This window comes from Micromys minutus (genome assembly GCF_963924665.1).
Source record: "Micromys minutus genome assembly, chromosome: 27".
Lineage (NCBI taxonomy): Eukaryota > Metazoa > Chordata > Mammalia > Rodentia > Muridae > Micromys > Micromys minutus.
Window position 1 is genome coordinate 8,791,937 of NC_137962.1, and position 27,457 is coordinate 8,819,393.

The 27,457-nt window shown below is 43.7% G+C and overlaps 2 protein-coding genes across 3 annotated transcripts in view; one reads left to right on the forward strand and one right to left on the reverse strand.

Annotated features, from left to right (window-relative positions):
- The window catches only part of EFR3A (EFR3 homolog A), an 83,275-nt gene extending 76,780 nt beyond the window's left edge, over positions 1-6,495 (forward strand). For both annotated transcript variants that reach the window (XM_080939256.1, XM_080939257.1), the window contains 4 exons: positions 64-112; positions 939-1,042; positions 1,470-1,519; positions 3,896-6,495. In XM_080939256.1, coding sequence (XP_080795382.1) covers positions 64-112; positions 939-1,042; positions 1,470-1,519; positions 3,896-4,001 — 309 coding nt within the window. In that variant the 3' untranslated portion in view covers positions 4,002-6,495. The remainder of the gene's footprint in view (positions 1-63; positions 113-938; positions 1,043-1,469; positions 1,520-3,895) is intronic.
- A 2,728-nt stretch (positions 6,496-9,223) lies between these two features.
- Positions 9,224-27,457, reverse strand: part of OC90 (otoconin 90) — a gene marked incomplete at both ends in the record, with an annotated part of 30,315 nt that continues 12,081 nt past the window's right edge. Inside the window, 10 exons of the mRNA XM_080939434.1 lie at positions 9,224-9,516; positions 12,571-12,677; positions 15,324-15,495; positions 16,340-16,456; positions 17,520-17,573; positions 19,306-19,353; positions 19,860-19,910; positions 21,142-21,180; positions 21,304-21,432; positions 24,069-24,181. Coding sequence (XP_080795560.1) covers positions 9,224-9,516; positions 12,571-12,677; positions 15,324-15,495; positions 16,340-16,456; positions 17,520-17,573; positions 19,306-19,353; positions 19,860-19,910; positions 21,142-21,180; positions 21,304-21,432; positions 24,069-24,181 — 1,123 coding nt within the window. The remainder of the gene's footprint in view (positions 9,517-12,570; positions 12,678-15,323; positions 15,496-16,339; positions 16,457-17,519; positions 17,574-19,305; positions 19,354-19,859; positions 19,911-21,141; positions 21,181-21,303; positions 21,433-24,068; positions 24,182-27,457) is intronic.

Genomic DNA, 27,457 nt, shown 5'->3' on the forward strand with positions numbered 1-27,457 from the left:
ACTTTGGTAAGAATATTAATTATCTCCCTTTTCCTGACACTCTTCTGCTTACATTCCCTTTAGGTTAGCAACACTGAAGAAATCACCTTTGAAGCACTGAAGAAAGCAATTGGTGAGCTGTGGAACACTGTTAGCTCTCCGAGAACTCATCTCCACTTTGGAGGTTTTTTTAGATGACACAATGTGAAAGGGGGGAAAATACTGTTGGTTTCTATATAAATTAGATCATTTATTTAAATACATTGCTGAAGCTTTTGAAATTGTCAAATATATATGTACACATAAGCAAACAAGGTAGACATTGCTTTACTGTAATAGAGTTTGTCTAAACCATCATAGCCTTAAGATTTAAAAAAACAAAAGAAACAAACAAACAAAAAATCCTTATGATGTAAGGGGAATTTATATTAGCTGTAAATGACCCAGTTGTATTTTAGCTCTCTGTTCATTGGGATCAAAATGCAGTTTAACAAATACTTAGCACCTCATATGTTCAGGGATAGCGTAGTTTTGCATGAAAGAGTTAATTCAAAACCGGCCTAGTAGCCCTTTGATTTGTGGTTATTGTTTTCTCGTGTAAATGTAAGTATGTGTGTGTGCGTCTGTGTGTGTGTGTTTGTAGGTTTGTGTATATATTTATCCATATCTGTGTGTGTCTGGTATATTTATACATTAGTATATGTATGCATTTAGTAAGAGATGCAGAAATTACCTGAAATTATCTATGGAACTTTTTTAACCCTTTCTTAGATTTAACTTTTTCCCCCAATTATTTGTGTCATCTGATACTAAGTAAAAGAATTAAGAAATGTTACCCATTTTGCATTTTCCCAAGCAAAAGTAGCCCTTTAATTGCTTTTACTTTGGGGTTTATAGATCATTGGCTCTCATGGTCTTTGGTGGGATTTTGTGACACTCTTTAACTGGTCCTTCTATAGATACCAATGGAATGGAAGAGCAGGAAAAGGAAAAGAGACGCCTTGTGATGGAGAAGTTCCAGAAAGCTCCATTTGAAGAGATAGCAGCACAGTGTGAATCCAAAGTGAGCGAATCTGTGGGGAACGGCCTTTTGGAGCTCATTCTGGTCACTGGATGGCAGGACCCCAGATTTAGGCATATTGTGCACCTCCAGCCTCTGCAGGCAGAATGGATTCCTATGATGGAAATGGCAGATCCTAAGCTGAGTGTTAATAGCCATTGTTGCTTTGATATTCAGTTTTGTTTCCAATGTTATTCAGTGATTTGCTATGGGTAGAGTGTGTGTGTGTGTGTGTGTGTGTGTGTGTGTGTGTATATGGTGCAGCTTATGTCTGTAGAGCTTGAAAGGTGTGGGATGGGGAAAAGACCAACATTAAATTCCAATAGATATTGCAGATTAAAGCATTAAAACAGTCTGTAGTAACAGTTGTACTTTGTCTACTTGCTGTCTGGAAAAAAGTCAATTTTCTTAACATTTTTCTTCTTTGCAGGCAAATTTGCTTCATGATAGACTTGCTCAAATACTGGAGCTCACCATACGGTAAGGGTTTTGTTAGCGTGGCTGTGACAACAGAGATTAGGAGACACTGAGCACTGCTGTGTGTGTCTCATAACTGCTTTGCACTAACTTTAAACAAGATCCGACGGGCAACCCTTTGTCTCTGTTTACAGGGAAGACTGAGCAGTGTCTTGTCCAGTCATTTCCCGACATTCCTAGGTTTCTCTTTTAGACTGTCCTTTGCTCCGACATGGCGCTCTAAAGACGTCTGAGTGACTGGGAGGACACACACTCTGGTGGGGTGTTTAACTAGGGTACCGTTTGTATCTCACCCACCCATCTGTAGTTTGATACACTTCCTCTCTCCGGAGCAGTGACCCTGTTCCCAGTGTGCGCGGTCATTTCAGTCGCTGGCTTTCCTGTCCTTTGGAGTCACTGTGAGAATCATACTCTGAAGTTTGCAAAATACCACCTTTGTTGGTCATTCCGAGTCTGTCTCTCCTAAAGTGATTCAGCCTGAGGGGGACGAGGAGGCTCTCTCTATGCCCCTGCAGAGGAGGAGCAGCCTCTTACACTGTCATCATGAAATTGGAAATTTGGGAAATTGGCCTTTGGGTAACGTAGCCCAGTAGAGGACATACCTGGAGCCTTGCTTCTAGAATTTTGTTTTTTACATTAGCTAAATCTTGTATCTTTTGACTTTACTAAATAAATCAGTGCCGCCGTCCCCCGCCAAGTCTGTATCTTAAGCCTGGGAGAGACTGATCTGCACTTTGATTCTGCTGTTTTCTGCTTTCACATGTAAGACAAGTTTTTGTCAATATCACACATTTCTCAGTTTTCATGTTGCTAAGGAGAGAATTGCTCGTTTACACAAGTTCAGAAGAGAGATGGCTAAAATATAAAATGTGCGATAGACTTTCTGTTCAGAGGAAAATCCAAGTAAGGAATATTTAGAAGTGTCTGTTAGTCAAAATCCCAAATACCTACTGTGCACTTGGCCCTAGGCTGTGCGCATTGTGTCAGTCTTTTCTGTTCTCAGCAGAGCCTGAAAAGTAAATCAGTGGTGCTCTCAGTTCATAGTTGAACACCAAAACGAGACAAGTAACGTGACTTGCTGGTATTGTACTTAGAGATAATGAGAATCCAAAACCTGGGTTCTCAAGTGGACAAGGGGTCACTGAATTAACTTGGACCCCTTGAGTTAATTTGTGTGGGTTTAAAATATTAAGAATAGCATTTTAGTTTTTGTCTTCTTGATATGAATTCCTCTGAGCTTTGGCTGAACGCTTGGTGTTAGTTAATATTTAGCAATACTTGGAGTGTCCCAAACAAGCACTGGGTGCACTATTGCAGTAGCAACCCATCCATGGCTGCCTCTTTAGAAGATGTTCTTGGACAGCCTATGTGATAAACAGGGGCTAAAGGCACAGTGTGGTGCCCCGTAGGTTTCAGGCCTGTCTGTGCATGTTCTCCTGGTTATCTGATCAGCCAGAGAAGAATGTTTGTGCTCTGCAAAAGTGAAGCAGAACCATACTATACCCAGTCTGTGCCTTCGGTACAGAGGACAATAATGGAGAAATAGGAGGCAGTTGTAAAGTGAGCAGCAACAGCAGTCATGGCAGTCATGGAACGTGAGGCTTAGTTGCTCTCACTCTTGTTTCTTGCCTTTGTTTACTGGACTCTTGCTTTCTTTACACAATCATAAGGTTTAACTTTCTTACTCAAGTATTAAAGCACCATAACCGATAAGATGCATATGCAAACGTGATGTGCGGGACTTGAATAGTGTCGGCAGCTTCTGTGGCCCCTGAGGGCAGCCGTCAGCCAGTCCCCTCACTGATCACACTCATTCTCATGATAGCTCCTTCTCTCTGAAGGATCTTACTTGTTACAGTAGTGAATGTCCATGCTTTGGTTTACCTGTACACATGCATATGTCAGTTTTTATTAAATAACACACTTACAATATGTGCACTTCACTCTGAAAATGATCCATTATTAAAACATCAAAAGGTGTTACAAATAGTGGAACACTCTCAAACTTACTTGCTAGAACATTATATCGTGGAAATAGAAAAAAAAAGTTATATAATGTAGTTCAGGCAGTTCAGAATTAAATTATATGAAGCTAATGTCTATGCAAATTATTAATTAGTGACAACATTCATAACCATAGGATACTAATTAACACTGAAATCACTGTAAGTCTGAGTTATACTTTATATACAGAAATCTCATACTCTGTCCGTTGCTGTTTTAGACTTAGCCAGCATCCCTATCCTTTGCTCATGCAGTGCCGTAGCTGCCCAGACCTCCCCTGCATCAAGCCTCTCAGTTAAGGAACGTTATCTCACTGTTTGCAGACAATAGGCGAGTGCCTGCACCTGCTGATGGCATCCTGTTCTTATTTTACAGCCCTCCTCCCAGTCCATCTGGAACACTGACCGTTACTTCTGGGCATGCCCAATACCAGTCCGTCCCAGTCTATGAGATGAAGTTTCCAGATCTGTGTGTATATTGACTGGCTCGTGAAGACTACAACATTTAAAAAGGACCTTAAAGCCTGAAAAACAGGGCCAAGACGAGTTTCAGGATTAGCATAGTGCTTACTGGAATGTCCTGAAGTGTAATGGGACTTGTCTCTCCCAACACTTGCCATGCTTTATTAGAGGTTTAGGGACCCTGATTTAGAGTACCTCTGGAGATAGACTTATACCACATTCATTTGTTTTGAGGTTCCTGTTAGATTTAAGATTGAACATGTATTGCTTTCACATTATTCTCTGTTATATAGTATATTTTAAACTTTGCACAGACATGATTTTTTAAAAAAATGATTGAAAATGTATGAAGTGTCTGCATAACTGCTTAGAAATGGATTGCTTTTATTTTTCTTCCAAAGTAAATATATTCCTAATTTTAGGGTTGCGAATTCTTTCATGCTTTTTAAAGCCATGCTTCAGATGGACTGTGTAGACATCACTCAGTCCTCCAAAGTAACGTGGCCGGCATTCCTAGGATGCCAGTGACAGAAAATATCCAGTGGATGGTGCAACCACCTAGGCTCCCATCTGGAAACCAGGCAGATCTTACTGGTCCTATGATACTGTGTTTCTGCTTCAAGTTGAGCTCTTGGGACCCTTAGAGCTCACGCTTGCAGTGGGAAAAAGGTGCAATGTTTTTCATATATAATGTGTGAGTTTACAGACTGCTCTTTGAAGCTATAGTTGTATTTTGCTGTGATTCCATTAATTAAATGAAATATATATTTACTGTAGAAAAGAAAGACATTTAAAATAGCTACCTGTTCACCTGTGCAGAGTCTATACATTTCAGTTTTTTAATCGATAATTTACATTTTATATTGTACATTGTTTTAAGTCTTCATAGTAAAGAAATTCTCCTTGTGAATTTTTTAATTTGTAAGAGTCAACCCAAAACTTATATACATCTCTATGAAGATTAGTTACATACTTCAAAATGGTCTCTGTGTTCTTGCTAAGTTGTGTGGGTGTGAGCTGCTTTTCCCTTGTGAGACTTGTAAGACTACAAGGGCAGTATGTACTGCACATGCTAAGGACACCACCACATGCTGAACATCATAAGCATTCTGCAGTTAGAAAATTCTCTTAGCACAGCTTTGTGGGACCACTTTGTATAACTCTACCTTTTCAGTTTCTTTTTACATAAAACAGTATTCTATCAAAATTATAGCTTAAAATAATCCAGTTTTAGTTTTGTTTTTGTTTGAAGAAATGAGATTTAAAAATAGGGTGTTCATCTGTTTGTTTTTGGTTATTTGGGCATCCTTGGTACAAAAAGAAAAAAAGAAAGAAAAAAGAAAGAGACCAGGCATGCCCATAGCTTTGAATATGTACAGCAGAGTAGAACACCTTGAAGAGGGGTCCATTTGCTATCACCTCTGACAGGACAGCCCAGGCTGCTGATTCAGTGCACATCCCCAGACCTTGTTCTCAAGAGGGACACTGCAGCTGCTACTGGAAGGCCAGTGCTGTGCTCCAGCTCTCGCTGTCCTTCCCTCACACCTGGGACTTGTCACCAGATGTGGAAAACCTCGTGCACTTCTGTTTTCCTTTTGTCTTCATTTTAAAAGAAAGATATTATATTTTCATTGCCCTTAAAATCTAAACAGGGGACATGCGAAAAAAAATCATCATCCACTTGGATGTCATTTTATAAATTAATACTGTGTGCTTTTGTATGAAAAATATATAATTTAATAGTATAAGAAAAGATATATATTCACTTGCACTCATGCAGAACACAAGCTTTGCTGTACAAAATTTTGTGTTTCTTAGTAATTTAAAACTGCATGCTTTGCATGCAAAAGAAAACCATTGGAATTAGTTTTTTATCATCCCTATATCTTGGGTTTTATAAACTGCTGGCTTGAGTTTTATTACTTCTAAACCACAGTACATGTCTGGATATCTTAGATTCCATAGACTGAACTGGTTTTGTTGACAAGGGTTCCCAAGCAATGGATGTTTGTCTGTCTAATTCTTTCACATTTGCAGGAATCACATTTGGGCATGTGTGTAAGCTACACTGTAGCTAGTTCAGGTACTGAATCTTTAGGACTTGCTGGAGTTCATTGCATTGGTCTATTTTGGCAGGTATGTGATATTCAAAGCATTTATCATCCTCCTTGCTGTATACAGTGGATTATATTCTCCTGTGTGACACCGAACAGTTAGTTTAAAGGTTCCTCCCATGCTAGTGATCCTGTGCGTGTAGTTTGACTGGGTTTTACCCGAGCTCTCACACTCATTCTCTCTTACTTCCTCTTTTCTCCTCCTGGTCCTCTGGCTTTTCTCCAGCCTCCTTTAGAGTAATACCACCCTTAACCAGCAGTTTAACTCCCCAGTCCCTCAAAGGGGACTAATGCTTATGCGTGTATTTGTCTCACTAGTGCTTATACATGTATTACTGTAAAGTAAGCTTTTTAAATGTAAATTTTCATTGTGCAATCATATGTAAGCAATAAACCAAAAATAAAAAAATAGCATCACCTGTGTAGAAGTGTATTTTTATTATAGCATTATGTATGTAGAATTAAGCTTCTTCAACAATCAGGTTACTCGGGTGTGTTCTTTTCTACATGTATGACAATCACCAGAAGCATAACTTATGGGCATGAAGCAAGCCTAAGTTAAGCCTACTGGGTGCCTCATCTAGGAAAGGCTAAAGGTGTGCAAGTCAGTTTTCTGTAGATGGCCGACCACTTTAGCATGCAATGGGTAAGCTCTGTATTGCAGGGCCTTCAAAGAGTTCATCCCAGGATTTCTTCTTACTGTTGATATGCCAATTCCTGTCACTTACATAGTCTAATGATTCCTGCGCACTAACGCGTCCTACTGGACAGATTTCCTGCAGATCAAAATAAAGATGAACTTTCATGAATTAATGTTATTTAGATGAATTAGTGGTTTTTATAGAATTCCTGATTTGATTCAAATTATTTTAGGAAGAATGTTTTAAGAGATATTTTTAGTTGTTTTGCTAGAAAAATATAATAAAGTTAGAACCAAAAATAGAATATGTTCATTCCTCGTATACTATTAAGAATGCATAATAAGGAATACAGTGAGCTTTTACAATTTCACTAAAAGAGAAATTGGCTTGTGACAAATTTTGATCAAGGGAAAGCATTCTGGGTCAGGTCCAAGGATGAAACCACAGGTGTGCACTATGATAAAGCAAGGCCCTGTGACTCTGTTACTTTGAACTTATAATGAGCTTGTAGAATGAAGCACTACTTTGAACTTAGTATCAACATCTTTCAGTAACTCCCCTCTTCCTGGTTCACAAAGCTAGGCCAAGCCTCTCACTTGGCCAGTGAGAAGTCTTTAAGCAACAGAAAAAAGAAACTAATGTTTATTAGCACAAGTGAGAGTTACAGAAAAAAGAAATACAGCACATATTTGCACAGAACAGTAAGAAAGAGTTAAGTTTCCAGGGGCTATCGGCCTCTGGCCCCAGAACAGTAAGAGAGTTAAAAGGCCATAGATCATCAATCTTTGCCTTTGTTCAGCTCTGTCCCACCTCAGTACTGACAATGCCTTTGTAATTTCGGAAAGGTCCCTGGTACCTCGTAGTTGCCATGTCCTTGTTAACGGTGGTGACTTCTTCTCACTGCACTGCCTTGCTCCATAAATTACAGAAAGCTCAACTAAGCAGCTTATTGTCCAGTACCTTATGCCCCCCTGTCTTAGTCTGCCCTGCGCTTGTAGTCCGTGGGCCTCTTGCATTAGCCACTGTGACGGTAACAGGATTCTGTTACTTAGGTTCTGGTTCAAATCCAACCCATGCTCCTGGCTTGTCTGCCCTCACAGCCTAGCTGAGAGCTGAGTGCACCACTGCGGAGCCTGCACTGCAGGATAAGCATCTGGTAAACATTAAGCAGTGTTCCTGGGGACTAGTGTTCCGGAAACACTCCCAGAAGTAACGCCTGCACAGAAACCATGTCTGTCTGTCTGTCTGGGGGAAACCTAGGCGCTGCCTTCCTAATACAGCACTAGACCCGCACGGTCTTAGCTTTGTAGTTTTAGGACAGTCATTCCACATCCCTGACCCTGTTCCCACTGATAGACCAAGCGCTGTACAGATGCCCCAGGCTTTCCGCTATGACTGTGATCCTGTCTTCTGTCATCTAGTATAAATTAGTGAAAAGCTAAGGCAGGATGTGAAGATGAATTGCATCTTGGTTGAGCTTTGTGCAACCATTAGCTTACACATGAGCTAGAGGCAGTGTCATGTCTAGGCTCCTAGGACAGCCTGGAGCAAGGCTTTTGTGCAGATTTTACATTGAGAAGTGATCTCAGAAAACTGAAATGGAAGGACAAAGCTCAGCGCTCCATTTTTTTGCCATCACTGGTGCCTGAAGAGACCTATCCTGGACATTCTAGAGAGTCAGTGTCATTGCTCCCTAGTTGAGACATGAAAGTCAGGGAAGCATTTCCCTTTCGCTGTTTGCTTATGAACAAGGGTGGCCCTCTAGCATTTTTGAATACCTAGATACCAAGTTTGTGAGTGCAGATCTATTGCCCAAAACCCCTTACTGCCTAAAGTCACATCAGAACTCAAGAGATGGCAGGAAGCAGGCTTGGAGGCTCTACTTCCGTGAGATATGTTTGCCCTGCAGAAGTGGTCCTTGTAAGTATAAAGTAGGGATTAGAGTACTCGAAGTGAGGCAAGGGTTTTAGTAATCTTCATTTATAGGAAAAGGCCTAGGGCCAAGGATAGTGATGGGTGGTTTCTCACAGTGATGGCTGTGTCCCATGGCTGCTCTCCTAATAAAGGTAGCAAGTCTTCATTAGTGGGCCATTGACAACCATGGGCAGCCATATTTCCTGCCTAACAAAAGAAAAAGAGTAGCTTTTAGAGGTTAGGAACACGAGCCCTTTCTCCAGTTGTCCCTATCTCATTGCACCTTTGCCAGCCAGTCAAGCACCACCCATCCATCCGCAGAGGCAGCTCTTAGACATGACACAAGCCACACGGCATGGAGGATTTATTGAGCTTCCATAGTGAACTACAGGAAGAAGTGACGTCATTTGCATTCACTCTCTAGATACGAGTCCACATGCTGACAAGTTCAAGGGGGCTATGGGTAAAGATGTGGCTGTCCCTGCTCCCTTGGAGATCCTGCTAAGGCTCCAGTGGACAGGACTGAGGGCCAAAGGGCTCAGACAGCTCAGGACTACTGGCGCACACAGCATCTTATCTTCCACCGAGGGGCCTGACTCCAAAGGGACCAGGAGGCTTTTCCTGAAATCTGCTTCTTAGGTGTTCCATCTGAGGTGCAGTTTCCTCGCTATTTTCCTCAGAACTGGAATCCACAGAAGAGGCCAAGGTGCCCCCGAGCAGGCCATCCTCACAGGACACAGGCTCGCCTTGGCACTCAGGTTGGTCAGGTGACTTGAGGCTTTGATTAAAGAAGGCAGAGGCCATGCACTCAGCTGCCATCTGGTCACAGGCACATAGCAGCTTCTCACACAGGCTCTGCCCCACACCTTAGTAAGAGCAGAGGAACAGACGTGAGACACCAGGTAGGGCACATAAAGTCACATGTCCACATCCCATTCATTCTCCATTCCTGACGCCATCTTGCATTCTTCTGGTTGGCATGTAGTGAATGGTCTAGCCTATTCCTCCTGCTAGAAAGTGGCCCTTTGTGTTTCTTGTCTGCGGCTGGGCTCCAGAATCACTGTGCACCTCATCACACATTCTGCTTCCCCTCTAGGTTTTAAGCTGAGTACTCCAGAATACTGTGGACTGCCTATGCCATCTCAGAACTCTTAGCCTCCTGTCAGTCTCACCTCCTATATCTCTGGTGTGAGCAGTTCGAGGCAAGGGTCTCACACACACACACACACACACACACACACACACACACACACACACACACACACTTATTATTGCTACAGTTTGAATCTTAAATGCCCTCCGAAGGCTGTGCTAAAGCCCTGGTTATGGGATTTTAGGATGATTAGGTCCTGAAGGCTCTGACCTCATGAGTGAATTAACATATTCATGGATTTGGAATTGCATGGCATTAGTTGATAACAAGCATTGAAGATAAGTGGAGAAAACTGGTCATGGTAAGAGTGGTTGTTTGAGTAAGTGTGGCCTCATTGACTCATATGTTTGGATGCACAGCTTGTAGGGAGTAGCACTGTTAGGTGGTATGGCCTTGTTGGAGTAGGTGTGGCCTTATTGGAGGAAGGGTGTCACTAGGGGCAAACTTAGAGGTCTAAGCCTAAGCTCTGCCCAGTGTAGGAGACAGTGTTCTGCTGCCTATGGATCAAGATACAGAACTCTCAGCTGCTGGTTGCCATGCTTCCCACCATGATGATAATAGACTGACCCTCTGAAACTGTAAGCCAGCCTCAATTAAATGTTTTATAAGAATTATCTAGGTCATAGTGTCTCTTCATAGCAATAAAACTGTGCCCTCTCCCAGCTCTTTGTCTCCTCCTCCCTGGTGTATGAGTGTGTGTGTGTGTGTGTGTGTGTGTGTGTCCCATAAGAGTATATTTCATCTCTGACCTACTTGATCTCCATCCATCTATCTCCCCATCATTTTTCAACCTCCACAAAGAGAGCAACTTGGCCATGATGTTCCACCTCTACACAAGCTCTTAGCAATAGGGCCACTATGACCATGGACTTAACACATAAGCCAAACTACATCTTTCTTTCTTTGGTTAAAAGTTGATTATTCTCAGATGTTTTGTAACAGGTATTTCCATAGATCCAAATGAAGGTTGATTGACTAAGTGGGAAGCTGAATTAGCGAGTGAGCAAGTGACACGTAGGCGTTCCCATGAATTGTGGCACAAGCGGTGTCATGGGGACCCATTTGCTGTGCTGTGAGTGACATGGACAAACAACAAAGAGGACAATAGGCCCATCCAGTTGTTTTCCTGGTTTAAAGTAAGGAGAAAACTTTGTAGAGCACTTGTGAAGCTCCACGGGAATTCTTTCCTTCTGAACTACAGAACAGCCTAGGGGAAGCACATTCACTGCTGAGCAAAGTGTCCATGAGTGCTAGTTATAGGGGCATTTTGTCATGTTCTCAGGGCTGATACAGAGGTGGGACACATTGTGATATACATGGTGGGAGTAGGGCTGTGTTCTAGGCCCACCTTCAGCCAGAGCCTTCTATCCCTCTCCTTCACAGCATTCTTTAGATGATAAAATCCAGAACAGGGTCTGCTTATTAGGAGAAGGCAGAGTACTTTAAAACCCGCTGGATAGCTTAAGAGGAGGCTCCGGGACTGAGACAATGCTGTTTTCCTGCCCAGATCTCAGCTCTCTCACTTCCTTCTGCCTGTTTGATGGTGAACATCATTTGCTTCCTCTATGAAGTAGAAAAAGCAGTGGAGTTGCTGCCTAGTACTGGTTTAAGGATTAATTGTGCCTTTCAAGGGCTTAGAATTACCCACATCATGGCATCAGTAGATGCAGGTTACCGAGACCATCCAGTAGTTTTGATGCCTGAGGTAGCTGACTCTGGCTCTTCAACATGAGCCCTTCATCCATGGAAAGGGATGTAAAGGCACGTCTTGAAGTAAAAATATATGAGACCATGCTACAGATGAAGATATGCTAGGGGGAGGATATGTAACCCAGATCCAGCCAGGAAACAAACACAAAAACATAAGGACTCTAGGCAACCACCACACTTAGATACAGGTTACTGAGACCATCAATTAGATTTGATGCTTGAGGTAGCTGACTCCGGCTCTTCAACATGAGCCCTTCATCCATGGAAAGGGATGTAAGGGCATTTCTTGAAGTAAAAAAATATGAGACCATGTAGACTATCCTGAAGCTGTCAGTATTTTAGTGTTAATTCCACTTCCCCAAGAAGTGCTGCCTAGTCATATGACTCCAACTGAGTCATCCCATTTTAATTAGTAAAATAAAGGAAAGCCAGTAACTGGGCAGAGGGAAGAGAGTAGAGAGGGTGGAGGGGTCAGAGGAGGTTAGAGGAGGTCAGATGACGGAGGGGGAAGATCATGGCAACATGGAGCTGCCCAAGAACCAGCTAGACCCAGGTAGGATTGATTGGTATTAAAAAGCTATGAACATTAAGGATTTTCCAGGTCTAATATCTCATACAGAAGGCAGTTTGTGCCTTTGTCTATTTGATGCAATCTTGTTGTGTACAGGGTTTGTGGATTGAGAGTTGAATATACAAACTTGTATGAAAATCTATTTGGCTGGAGAGTTGTGTTTGTGGGATTTGGGAGTAGAGAAACACCCTGGGACGGAGGCAGAGAACAGGCGGTAGTAAACCACCAAGGGAAGGGAGTTGGGTGGACAAGTTGGGTCGTGGTATCTCAGACCAGGCACCAGAGGTGAACATGGCTCCGTATCAGGGTCAGGCCTGAGGAGTAAGACCTCAGGGCTGGAAAAGAGATAAGCCCTTTTTATTTTTTACTATTTACTGCAACAAGTCCATGCTGCAGATGAAGATATGCTAGGGGAAGTATCTGTAACCCAACTCCAGCCAGGATATAAACACAAAAACAAGGACTCTAGGCAGCCACCACACTTACATTTGGGTGTGTGGTCTTCACACATCACAGATGACCGAGAATGCCTTCCATGGAGGCAGCCCAAGTGTCTCATCTGCTCCAAACAGCAGTGATGGGACAAACAGCACCTAAGACCAAGGAGACCTTTTATTTACCAGATTTTCTCCCTGATCCAGGCATTTTTTTCCCTCTACACTGCATGGGGTATTGAAATTTGCTAAGGGCTCTTTTGTCAGAGTATGTGAAACTGGCTTCTACTTGCCTCAAACGCTGTTGAGGTGGTGTACAACACCAGGAGGCTGCCTCCACCACAGCATCAAATCCACGTGTATACCTGAATTTTTACATTTTCTTTTCTTTTACCGTGACTCTTACTCTTAATGGCAAATCCTCTTGTCTCCATATCTTTCCACCAGATGGGAATGAAGGGTCTTTCAAGAAGGGTGTTTCTTTATAGTTTGCACAAATGTCCATGGCAGTACAGTGATCCAACTGCATCCAACTTTTTAAATAATAGAACACTTAGCTTCACATATATAGGTCACCTCTTTAACTCTACCTAAAAGAACATGGGGACCACAATGATCTGCCCCTAACACAGGTCTCAGCAAAAAACAGGGTCCCAATAAACAGAAGTGAATGAGTCACTGTCTTGTATTTCAGATCCATCTATCTGGCCTGATATATCAGAATCTCTGGTGTTATCCTAGGCCAGATGATGTCTGTTGAACACTTGTGAAGGTGCCAGTCAATAGAGACCTATGTTTATTCACTAGAGGTACATTCTTAGCTATCCACAGACCTTTATATCTACTAGATAGCTAAGAGGGGGTTTCATGTCTACGTCAATACTGTTTTCCAGCCCATACCCCAACTTTCCCACCTTCTGCTGCCTTTGCGTAGACTGTTTCCTCTGTGAAGTAAGAGTAATGGAATCCTTGGATTTGTGTGAGGATTAATTAACTGTGCCCTTCAAGCACTTCCTGCTGGAAACTATTGCCCAACCAAGGGTGATGAGACTTGTAACTTGTTCTGAGTCGCACAGCAGCTTTACAAATGCTGTTGCCAGGAAGAATAATCCTATCTCACACACTTAAAGAACCCAATAGCTGAGGTCAATGTCTGACCCTTTTTCTGCTGCCACTACAGAGGAGCCATGCTATCTTACAGGTGCACTGCCCAGAGTTTCAGGGATGGGGTGAAAAATGAACACAGTGGTTGCAATCTAAAGTCAGTGTCATTAGGAATCATAAGTGATCAACCTCTTCATGCAAATCACTTTGTAACTTACACAATACATGGTAGTGAGATTATGTTTGTGCAGAATATGACATCAGTGTGACAAACTGTCATTCAGAGTTTCCACCTAGAGCGTTTGGATTTTAATTTCTTCCTGTAGATGTCAGAAAGCTATGCCAACTTATTTCCCCAACCACTTAAATTTCATATTTTGATGAAATATGGTCAGAGATTAGAAGCTACCCCCAAGATTACCACAATTTTAATGGGCTGTAGAGGCAGCTGCTGGCTATGTCCCCATCTTCATTATCTCACAGATGTGTTCTGTGCACTCTGGAGTCTCGACACTACTGAAGCTCTGGCTGTCATGGAGGACAGAGGACATGCTGTGGAAGCTCATTACATATAATAATTAGTACTACTACAGCTTTAACTGCTACAATTCAACTTTCAGTAGAGCTGTCTCATGAGAGCTTCTATGGCCCTTAATTTCCTTCACTGAAAGCCAGAATGTTATGCAGTAGAGAAAGACAAAGCATTCTTAGTGGTAAACACTAAATGGAATAGTGGGTAGATGGGTGGATGAATAGGTGGATGGGTAGAAGATGGGTAGATGAATGGGTGGATGAATGGGTGGATGATGGGTGGATGAGTGGATGATAGGTGGATAATGGATGGATGAATGGGTGGATGATGGGTGGATAAGTGATGGTGGTTGAATGATGGGTAGATGATGGGTGGATAAGTAGATGAATGGGCGGATGATTGGTGGATGGGTGGATGATAGGAGGATGATGGGTGGATGATGGGTGGATAAGTGAGCAAACTAGTAATCAGATTCTATCACTTATGGTCTTGGAATAGTCATTCTACTCAGGATGAATCCCATGTAATCACTTACATCAATGTACTTCTGTCTAGTTGTTTATCTCTTTCACTGAAATCTCTTGTGCATAAGAGATTTGGGTTTGTTTGGTTTTTGTTTTTGTGTTTAGCTATAATTATGGTTGTATCTCTACCTTGCTTGATACCTGGCACACAAAAAAGCCCCCAGAGATGTGGGCAGAATTTGTATGTATGTGAATGGATATGTATAAGAAGTCAAGAAAATTCCCTGAAGAGTGGTGGTTATAAGATTTAGCGAATACACTTAAAAGTTGTTAAGAAGATAGATTAAATATTGCCTTCTTCTGAGTTAACCAAATGGATACCCCTATTCTCTATGTGGGTCATTGCACAAGAGGTCAGTCTAGAGTCACTCAGAAAGCCAGGCCTTCTAAGATGCAAGGCAGTCTGGTTGTAATGAAATGCCAAGAGATCTTGCCCAGCCTGACTTGTCCCTTTACTAGAGGAATAGCTAACCTCAGCAGCTCTTTAGGAAAGTTGGTCTGTTATGATATCATGTCAACCAAGTGAGAACAGATGTCCAGAGCCCATTCCTTGAGACACTTGATGTAAAGCCCAGTGCAGATAAGGGTCCTTATAGACGTTAGCAACCGCATTTGCTATTTGTGCCCAGGCTTCCCCATGTATACCTATCCAGGGTGTCCCTTGGCTCTCCTCTTCCTTCTCTTCCACAGTAGCAGCCATAAGTTTCAAATTCCTCTGGGCAGCGGGATGTCAGACAGAAGAGCATCTCTCCAAGCTGCAGCATGGCCTTCATGTTGTCCCCATCACCCAGACGCAGGAAGGCTAATCTGTCACAGACTGGTTAAGAACAAGGCTGAGTTTCAAAGAGGAGTTGTCTTCCACATTGCATGAGAACTACTTTGGGAGACTCTAAATCACTACTCTTAAGCCTTGTTCTCTTTGTTTCAGAGAACAACTCTTCTTCAGCTTCTAACGCTTTATTGAGTTCCTTATTAAATCTCCCTAAGGAACAGAACTTGTCAGGACTAAAGATGCTCTGTGGACCACACATTATCGTTGAGATCAGCCTAGCAGCCTGCAAGGCCTTACCTATCTCCTTAGGCTTTGAGACATGTCATGTTAGTGGTGGCTTTGCATTTCAAGGCCCTGACTTTTCTTACCCTGGTTCTGTCTCTTTGTCTCTCCTCAGATCCTTTCTCATCTACTTGCAACTTTCATGTGTATGCTCTACAGCTCTGCACTGGAAGCCATTGGAGGCTTTCCCAGAAAGACTGGGGGATCTCTCCAGGTCCTTTGAGAAGGCATCCAAGGGAAGAGAGACAGGATGATTATTAATACACATGTTTCATCTTTCTAGTTAGCCACCCACATACAACATGGTTTTGGCCAAGATCCCAGATTCTTGGCCAGTAGAAACATGGTGATGAGAGGACAGAGCCAGGGGGCATAAAACTGGTTCTTGCCCAGTCTCAGCCTCATAGCATCTGAGGATCAAAGGTCAATTTTGTATCCTTGAGCCTCAAAGAGCTTATCTAGTAAGGGGTGGGAGTAATGCCTTCTGCTTGCACCAACAGGACTTGGTCATAATAGCTAAGGTGGCTTACAAGGCTTTGTCAGTAGATAGATACAAGATACCAAGGATCAGGAGGCCACACACTCCCAGATGCTGGCTCTCACCTACCTTTTCTAGTTGCTTCGTGAGAACCATTGTCAACAGATGATACTTCCAGCCTCAATGGTTTGATGCCAGCAGAATCATGGGTTGTACCTTTAGCTATGGCAATGATCTCTGCAGATTCTGAAAATATACAGCTTGATGGTTCAGAGTTAGAGTCACTCAGAGACACTTGCAGATGAACACATACATGGTCAAGGCCAAATGCAGACAGACTCTCAGAACACACACATAGGAGAGTGCACTTTGCATTGCGTTAGCAGTCAAATAGGACGATTCTTAGACACTCACGAATTTTACATGAGCATCTCTGAGTTTCTAGACTTAACACTGCTTAGATCCTGGGATAGACCATCTGCGTGTCAGCTCATGGCTGATAACCACAGGACACCTCTAGATGCTCAAAGCAAATAAAGAGGCAAAGAGAAAGATAGAAAAGGTGGAATGCCACAAGCAGAATCCCCATCCTTAAGCCCTTGAATCCTTGACTTTCTTGTTCAAATACTACAGCTGTTTCTCACATTCAAAGTGATGTCAGGTCCTCCATCCCACAAGCAGGCTGCCTGATAGCATTCTCTGCCCATTAAGGCTTCACGGGGCAAAGTGTGCTCGTTTGAATGAGAATGGTTTAAATGAGAATGGCGCATATGTTTAAATACTTGGAATTTTTGTGTAAGATTAGAAGGTATGAAGTGAAAGAGAAGGTGTGTCACTGGGGCCAGGCTTTGAGGTATCAAAAGGTTGGCACCATTTTGAATTAGCTTTGTTTCCTGCTTGCTGTTTGAAATGTGAACTCTTGGCTGCTGTTTCAGCCACCTACCACCTGCTACCTCTAAGTTTTCTTTGCTATGGTGTTTTATCTCAGCAACAGGAAAGTTACTAATGCTCAAGAGGTAATTTAAAATATAAAAGTATTATGAATATAAAAGTATCTGATTTTACATAATGGAATGACAGTTGATTTTAAATGGGAAACTGAATGTAATTTCACAAACACATTTTTACCTGAGTCCTTCTCATTGTTTTCTATTAATGTGTGTGTTAATTCCACATTTGTACTTTATGGAGAAATATAGAGACATATTTTTTTCATTCTTCCATTTATGGTTTGGTCCAAGGCTCGTTTGGAACACATACATTTCAGAAGCTTTTATACACAAAGGCAGAGGGAGTCAAATGTGCTTACCTGGACTTGATGTGGTCCTAGAAGCTTGTGTATCTTGAAGATCTGGGACAGATTCTGCTCATAAGAGAAGGAAGACAAAATAAGTGTCAGCTTTACCAGATGTGCCTTGGTCTCTGGAGGCATGGATCTGGGCCCAGCCTTACCTGACCTACTCCCACTCTGAGAATTCCTGGGAGAACTGACACTATCAGGGTTACTAGGGAACCAAAGGAGACCCCTATACATGCTTGTTGGCAAATGTCACAGTAGTTTGCAAGACAGAAGGAAACTGCAGAAAAGCTTTAAGACTGTGTGTTATACAGAAATTGGAGGGGGGAATTACTGAAAGAAAGAAAATCATGCATTTAAAAAAAGCAGTAGGCAGTCCAGGACAGTGGAATTTCATGCTGCTGTTTGCTCTTGGAGAGTAGAGAGAGCCTTGGGTTTCTGTGAGATGAGTTCTACATAACTCTTACAAATCTCCTATTGTGTTTCAAATTATATGCCAACACAGACTTTGTTTTTCTGCCTCACTTAAGGACAGATCACTAGTAGGAGTTTCCTGCTCACTCCTCTGGCCTTTCTTTGAGAGAGGATAAGGCATACTTACTGGAGAGTTAAGACTCTTCAAGAATTATAAAGTTAGGTAGTGGTGGGATGAAAAGCCCCACCAGCTGAGGTCAGGACTCAGACACTATGCTCAGTCCCATTTCACTTTCCACTGTACCATACAGAAGACAGACAGCAGCTAAACCCGTGTAAGGGAAAGGACTTCAACTTAACATACTTGTGGATGAAGACAAAGTGTTGTACAAAACTCAGGCTTTGAAGATGTCTCCTGTGAACACAGTTGCCACATCAAAGGGACAACTGGACTGTCCTCTGTTGAGTGACAGACTGATCTTTTTAAAGCAAAACCTACCAGCTCAGACCCAAGGAGGTCTGAATTGACATATCCTGTGTGAGTGACACCACCCTCATAGGATTCCTGGGACAAGAGAGAACCCAGAGTGTGTCTAGTAACTAATGCCTACACACTGAAGACCATCAGTGATGGTTCTGCCCATCAACAAGTATCCACTTACTTGTTCATTCTGAGTAACTAGCAAATAGTTACTGTCAGTTGCTTACACTCAATGTGGTAGTTTGAATACGCTTGTCCCAGGGAGTGGAAGTGTGTCCTTATTGGAGTAGGTGTGGCCTTGTTACAATAGGTGTGTTACTGTGGACATGGTTTTTAAGACCCTCATCCTTAGCTGCCTGGAATCCTCTTGTTTGCCTTTCAAACAAGATGTTGAGCACTCAGCTCCTTCCTGCAGCGTGGCTGCCTGGAAGCTGCCATGTTCCTGCCTTGATGATAATGGACTGAACCTCTGAACCTGTAAGCCAGCCCCAATTAAATGTTGTCCTTGTAAGAGTTGCCTTTGTCATGGTGTCTGTTCACAGCAATAAAATCCTAACTAAGACACTCATTAAAAAAGTAATGGTTGCTCATCACCATGAACATGTATGAGGAAGTCAAGTTCACCAACTAAAATTTGGCCTAGATATTTTTTTCTTTCCTGGTTATGCTTGCATTGAATTCAGAGCTTAGGCCAGCTCACCATGACAGAAAATTTAAGATTCCTGGGCCTTAGTATCCTGCATAGTCTGAAAATGAACACCAGATTTCCCCTGGGATGTGTCAAATAATAACCAAAAAAAAAAAAAAAAAAAAAGCACATGGATTTGGGTGGTATCTCTACTATATCTCTACTATACCCCCAAGAGGCCCAGCACCTCCCTCTTGGGTGCTCCTTCAGCTTACTTGTCCTGGAGAGCGTTGTTAGTGAGGCTGCTCTCACCTCACCAGCCACTGTGGAAAAGAGACACCATTTTATTATTTGGTTCAGTGAAACAGATTGGGAGAAAGGACAGAAGAAAGAGGGGAAATTCATTTTTTTTTTTTTCCCTCTGAGGAAGGGCTCTGTAGAGTGACTGTGCCGAGAGCTACTCAAATGTTGAGTATGCCCACTAAATTTGGATTTCAGATGAGCAACTTTCTAGCATAAGCGCATCCCAAGCAAGACTTGGAGGGCACATTAAAACATACGTGTTGTTCATCCGGACAAACCTGTAGCTGTGCACCTGGGCCAACATGCAGCATTGTACCTCTGGGTCTCCAAAGGTGAAGACAGAGGGGCAAGAGAAAGCTAAGGGAGTAGAAAAGGGGTCCTGGCTCAGAAAGGGCTAGGACCTCTTAAAATTACTCAGCTCTATAACAAAGCGGGCCGGGAACATCTGGGGGAGCTGATGTCGTCAAGGAGTATGGAATGGCACAATGGACAAGGGTGGTCGAGTCACGTGTTCCTTCATGCTTACCTTCTCCTGACTGGGCTAGCTGACTGGTTTCTGTGGGCTTTTCGGGAATCCCTGGGAAAAGAGAGCCCCCAACAGCAATGACACCACACTACATTGTAAAATCAAACCTCAAGGGCTCTAATCTGAGCAGGCTGGATACTAAAGGGCTGAGAAAGGAAGGGTCTAAGAAGGGTGTCACCATGAAAGAGCTATGCATTTTAGCTGAGGGTTCCCTGGCTCTTTTTTTCTCTTTCCAGAGCATGGGCTGCCCAGCACTGCTGGACTCAGGAAGAATCACAGGCACTGTGATCTGAGATAGCAGGTGAGGGCACTGAGGGAGCTGTGGATTCTGAAGTGTCCCAGTATGAAGAGACATACTAGGAAGGCAGAGTAGAAATAACGGAAACACTAAGAGTGCTGAATGTGGAAGGTACACAGAGATACATGTATGTACACACATCCTTATATGCATTACACCTTCATGCATTCACCCATGAATACATACGCACTCATATCTATGTAAACCCCACTGATGGCCTTGCACACACACATGTACTATCTTCATACCTATGCACATTTCCCACATATATCCACTCTTCTACACACCACCCCACACACTGTGGATTGCTCCTCAACAAAATTACACAACTCAAGGAAGAAGAGCTGAGCCTGAAGAAAGGATACATGAGATGCCAAAGTGACAGTGGACCCATCCCCAGGTGCCTAAAGGTATTGGGAATGAGAGGGCAGAGAAACTGATGGACAAATAAACTTCTTCTGATTTTTTTTCATAAGACCCATATTTTAGAGTAAGACTTATGAATTACATGAGTCCCACAAAGACTCACAGGATAAACGACCTCTCCTGAGAGAGTTACCTGGTTGAGCCTGTGCTTTCTGGTCAGGCTCCAGGGAAGTGAGGGGGAAATGGGAGAGAAGAAGCAGGATCCACCCCAGGGAGAACTAGTAGTGAGGAAGTCAGGGAGTAGGAAGCATCTTCGTCTGAACCTGAGATGCTGCCACAGTCCTGTTATGTACCAGTCCTCTGACCACACAGAGAGAATGTGGGTTATATCCCCCCACTGGACTAATTCACATCCACCCACTAGCAAGGGCAGAGTTGGCACTAGCACCCCTTGATACTGGATATTCATATTCGTCTCTTTACAAAGGGAGGCAGAGTCAATGTCGTTGGTGGCTACAGCCTCTGTGAGCCAGGTCTCCAGAAGAGATGCCTATACTGGCTTCTATCAGCACGAGTCCTCTACAGCCCTGGAAGAACCAGCTATGCTGAGAACTTTACCTCTAAGCAGCTGTGTCACAGCCTTCCCACTAGTTGTCTCTGTAAAAAAAACCACATGGGAATATGGATAAAACAATGAGCTTGGAAGGGATCTGACGACACCCACTGCCGCTCCTGCCCACTGCTCAGCTCTGCTGCAGGCTTTAGGCCCATTTGTCCCACCTGGAGTCTGAACCAGGCAAAAGGAAGCATCCAGGAAATTCAGGGAAGAGTTGATGCCCGACTGAGCCAGGCATTCCACAGCAGCCTTGTCACACGTACACAGTAGGCGCTCACAGGGATCCTCGGACTCTGCATACAGCAAGGGCAGAGCAAGGCAGAAAGATCAAACTTGGAATCTCAACATGCAGTGGTGGTTTCAACACAGGGCTCCTGATCTGAGCTGTCCAAACTTGTTCCCCTGCAACTGTCTACTGACGGTATCACCTCTTTGCTTTAGTGGACCCCACCTGGAGTTCCCTCACTCTATATGGCTCACAAATCCAACCCACTAGTCTGCTCTACTGGGCCCAGCTGTATCCACTCTTGGAACTGGCCACATCCCTACGAACTCTCCCACCCTCTCCCACCAATGCTTGTCAGCAGCCCCCACACTAGGCTTCCCAGTCTGTCACCCATTGCCATGAAGTGAAGACTCTATGGTAAGGCCTAGAGCAAGAAGGAAGGGGTGTCTCGGTGACAGAAAGCGCTTATCTATCACATGAAAGGCCCTGGGTTCCATCCTTAAGGATACAAAAAAGAAAAAGAAAACATTTTAAATTGAAGTACGTCTACTAACTCAGAACCTCTTTCTGACTTTCCAGAGTCGCCTTGGGAGTGTTGTATGGCTGTCCCTAGCCACGGCCTCCGTTTCTCCTTGGATGCCATCTTTTCCCACACCTCTTGCCACTCTCCTCTGTCCCCCGTTCCACACTGGGCACCTCAGTCCTGTCTATTTTCTGCTTGATCGCTCTTTACCCACATAGCCACTTAGAGTGAGAATCGCTTACTACTCCTTTAAATCTTTGCTCAAAGACATTTTTAATCCCCTTCCCATTTAAACAAATGGCCACTCAGCCTCCCCTGCACCGTCCCCTTGACTTACATAAATCCAGTTGGTATCTACCACATCTGTAGTGTCTGACCACCAGGCTTTGACTGTGAAATGACCCCCAGATACTCATGTGTATTACTATCTGGTCCCCCCTGATTGGGTTGTTTTGGTGGTACAATTAGAAGGTGTGGCCTTTCTAGAGGATGTGGATCACTAGTTGGAAGGTCACTGAAGGTCTGTTATAGACCACTATCCTCCAGGTGTGGTATAGATGTTTCCATCTTAAAATTAGAGCAGCCATGATAATTCACACAAGACCTTAACAAGATTAGACTTAACAAATTTTCTCCGCGGGGGGGGGGGGTCCATGAGCTGGAGGCTAATGAGGTGACACAGGAGAGCATTCAGGAGAGTCTCCAGGAGGTCGCAAGAGACCCTCCCTGCCTCTGTCTGCAGTGATAGAGAACCAGTTAAAAGTTGCTGGGTGAAAGACAGATCTTCAGGGGAGTCCCTGTCACTTGCCTACGTTCCTGTAGTTCCTAATTAAACTCACTGGATCCGCAACCAGACTTGGGTGAGATTATTCTTGGGTCTGTAGTTAGTGCCTGGTCAGGGGCGTATAGATGTCTATTCACCTCCCCATTAAAACATCAGCACAACAAGACACTAGCCCGGCCCTGCTTCCAGCCTGAGTGATCTGCTTTCAGACCCTTGCCATATAACCAACTGCTTTGTTCTCCTGATGCCACAGCATAGGTCTCCACTGCTGTGCTTTCCCCACCTCTGCGGACTGTGAGCTCGGACCCTGAAGCCCACTTAAAGCTTCTTAAGCTGCTCCTATCAGATATTCTCTCAAAGTGCGACAAAAGTAGCTGATGCACGGGCCATGCAGAGAGAAGTCCCGGTCAGGAGACCCCTCACGTGGTTGCAGCCATCTCAGTATCTGCTGAGTGAATTACTGAATGCACTCATCTTTTCTATTTCCCCTGGCTTCTCCGCCCTCCTTCTTCCCCAGTGCCTCCCTTTATGTATGGTTAGTTCCCCAGGCTCCACCAGGCTGTGGACCTCAGCTTGGGAGTCACTGGGGCCTTGGTTTAAAGTCTGGCTCTGCAGCTAAACACCTCTGTGACTTTAGCCAGGCTGTTTAATCTCTCAGAACTTTCCTTCTCTTGTCTGAAAACTAAGAACAGTGGTTACCATTAGCAGGTTGTTGGGAGGGACGATCAGAGTTGGTGTGCATGAAGACCCAGTTCTACAGCAGGCACACGGGAGACTGGCTAAATCCAACCCTTGACCTGTAAGACTCTCTCACCACTCCATGCTTTTTGCCTATATGACTTTATCCAGGACTGCCTAGACATGTGAAATAATATTCCTAGAGTTACAAGGTAAATAAGCTGCTTACAGGGGAACACAAGCTTTGCACCCACCTCTTACAAACAGCAGCCACCACCAGCCTGAACCCTCCCCTCTATTTCTACCTCCACACATGACAATGAGTTCTTTCTGCACACCAACCACTGCATCATTTCTTAAGCAGGCTTAATGTAATTTCCATAACATGCCTTTCAAGGAGGTTTGTCTCCTTCCTGTTCTGAAGTTAAGAGAAGTTAAGGAATTATTCAACTGTTGCACAGTACATAAATAGCAAACAATTTGCTATTTACTGCAGTTACCACAACTATAAATAAACTATAAATCAGATGATATCCTAACAAACCGTTTCAGTCATAAGAAAGCCTTCATTGCACATTAACTACATGTGACCCGCAAATACATCAATTGATTATGTATCAACAATGGCACTGATGTTGGTGTTGTCCGAGCAGATGGATCCCACGTGGGCCATGTGGTCACTTTGTGCCCCTGCTCTGGGAGGCCTGACAATGCTCACCACATGTGATCTGTTTGTTGATGCAATCCACATCTGCACTGAGCTTGGCAGGGTCCTGGAGACAGTCCATCTCCACAGCCTCCTCATAGCACCTGCGATGCTGGAAGCAGCAGCTAAAGCAGGTCAGGCAGGATCAAGAGAGACGCTGGTTAGGATCCAGACACGCAGGCACACTTGGATCCTCCTCATGTCTGGATGGTACCTGGCACTAACCTGTTCCAATACTCAGCAAGTATGCACACGCACACACAATGCACACATGCCACTTGCTATCCTACATGCTTCAGATGGAAGCATGCATCGCCCCTGCCCAATGGAAATGGTCCAGAGAAAGTGAAGCTGGGCTTGTACTACACCATGTCTGAGTGCTGGTTTTGAATGCTGCTTTTGGTATTGTCACCACATTCTGCATCCTCCGAGTCGGTGTTAATAGCAGAAGTTGCCCCTCTCTATCTGCCTCTGACACTCTTCTTGGCCTCACACAGGAGCCGACTTCTCTAAAAAAATCCACATTTGCTAGAGATTTCAGGGACACCACTATGACCTGCTTAAAATAACCAGTGATGACAAAGCTCAGGCCGTTTTGTAGGGTAATTTCGCACCCCTAAATAAAGAAACCAACACGGAAAGTCAGCTATGATAGTACCTATCATCCATGGACTTGAGAGGCAGAAAGATTACAAGTTCAAGACTAGCCTGGGCTATATAAAAAACTCTGCCTCAAGAAGGCAGAGAAGGATAGGGAAGGAAGGAGGGATAGGATAAAGAAAAGAAGAAAAGAGAACCGTGAGAATGAGAAAGAGGGGGTGGATTAGCCTTTAATCAGGGCCAAGGTGCGGAAAACAGAAAGTGGTACACATTAATCAGTGAACCAGAGAGCATTTCTGTTGCCTGGGTGTGGATTTCAGGGTGAGATACTCAAGTCCTGTTGCAGCACAGGTGGTTTCCATATTGCAAAACTGTCTCCCACCACGTTGACGCACGAGCGACCCATCAGAGATGTGGGAAATGCTACTTATGATAAGCCAGTGACGAATGGGAAAGGAGCTCATGCTCTGTGGGCCAGACAAGAATTTATCAGTGCATCAGACTAGTGTCTGTAAAGAGCATCTTGGATTCTGTGAGATAATGATATTAAAAGGAACATTGAAGGTAACATTTTAATGTAAACATGCAGTTTCTTTCTGTGTGTGCAAACAGAACCTTTAGGACCCAAGGACCCAAGGGACCGCTATGAGGTTACGCAGTGAGATGTGACCAAGTATCTAGTATACAATAACACTCAGGAAAGTATAGATATGGACTGCAGTTAGTACTGACACATTTTTCAGAGTATTCCAAGGATCAAACACAGAATAAAGTCTGAGCTAGAGAAAAGCAGGCACTGAGGAAGTCTGTGGTCTTTGGTTATAAATAGGGAAAACCTCAGACTTCAGGAATGTGAGGGAGGTCGCAAGGCTCCAGCTTGATTCATTGAGAACTTAAAAGTGGCTGAAGACCAGGGAAGGGAGACAGCTTTTCAATGCTGACTCACTGCCCCTCTTACTATGGGCAGAGTTGTGGGTGGTTTTCTACTGTCTTTGTCTGAGGACCTAGGACACAGGAAGAGGAAGATTGAGACCTCATTTGTACCGGCAGCCTTGGTGTTCAAGTGTGGGGTTCATGGAGCTGACGGCTGGGGCTCTGCGTCTGTACAATCACCAGCAAGCACCAGAAATTTGCCTTCGGCAAGTTAATTTTGAAAATTAACCTTACTTGAGTCTCAGTAGTGAGAACTGATACCATTGAGTATTCCAGAAATGGTTCTAAGCATTTACAAGTAATATTCCTCTAGTGACCCTGCTATAAATGACAAGTCTGGAGACCATGCCCAGGCACAAGCCCAGTTATGGGCCTGGGGAGGAATGGATGTGTTACCTAGGAAGCCACAATGGGAACTACAGCATGGATTAGAACATGGAATTGGGCTGTCAAAGGAGCTCCTGGTTATCAGCACCTTATTCTCACAGGGAATGAGGATGATGTTTATTGCTGCTTTTGTTACAGCGGCTAACATTTGCAGAGCCCTAACCAGGTTCTGCCTTCTCTGAGCACTGGGCAAGTACGGCACTTCTCCGCCTTCCCTGAGTGCTGCTCCGCAGGTGTGACCCTCCTGTGAACATTTACATGTGCAGACTCTGAGAAGCCAGCTCTATAGCCTGGCCAAGGCCACCCAGCAAGGTGACAGTACTATGAGGTTCACGGAAACAGTGGAGAACATTGCAGCAGAGAAAGCATGGGGTATGATGACCTTGGATACTTTTTTTCTCATCCTGCCTAAAGATGATTTCTTGGATTTGAGAAAACATCTATTTCTATAAATATCAGCAGGGAATCAAGATGCATAAGTTCAAGATGGAAACAACATGTCTTTCAGGGTGTTTGGAAACACTCACCCTGTTGACCAAAATGGACAAAGTAACTGTGATTAGATTCAGGCTACTCTTTTATTTTGGGAACACAGGTCCTTTGATTATTCTTTCTGGGTAGGAGACAGTGATGAATAACTCTGTTTATTTGACTTCCTCATTTCTTGGGTGTTCAAAGCATTAAAGAAAGCAGGAATAGGGAACTTAACAGAAAATTTGTGTTTTCAGAAATGGAGCTGGCCTCATATACCCTGCAGAACCAGCCCTTTCCCATATCAGTGTCAACTGCCTGACCTTGGTCCCTAAGATGGAAAACTAATGCTTTGTTCTAAATGAAACTCAGGTCTTCTCCTGTAGGTTTGAGATGGAGATAGTTCATTGTTTAACTGCAAGGCTATTATTTTATGCCAACCAAGAATGTATCCTTATCAATTCATCTGTTTTTAAGCTATGAAAAAGAGTTTAAAAGGTTGGTCACTTCCTCAGTCACTAGTACTAGGAGCACAAAGAAAGAGCATCGTGCACTCCCTCCTTAGAGGACAGTGGGTGGAGACAGAGGCAGATCCTGTGATCGCACGTGTAGCAGATACAAGCAAGAGAACATTTGGAGAACGGAGAACCAAGGCAACTGGAAAACGGTGTCTTTTAAGAAATGCTAGGGCCAAGTATGAGCTGTCCAACATGGGGACTCCAAAGAGATTCTGTCCTGCCTTCTCTGAGCCCACACAGAAAAAAAAAGTACATGCCTCATCGAATTTCATCTGGGGCATAAGATGTCAGTGAGATAGGACATTAATTATGCAGTAGACTTCAGATCCATGTTCAGTTTTCTATTTCTGGGGGCTGTCTGTTGCTGATGCTGTTGCCATGGATACAGCCAGTCTTACTGTTACACTAGCCCCGTTCCTCTTGTTCTATGGCTGCTGCTATTGCTGCTATTACTTCAGTAGTATTATTGTCAGTATTGATATTACTATAGCT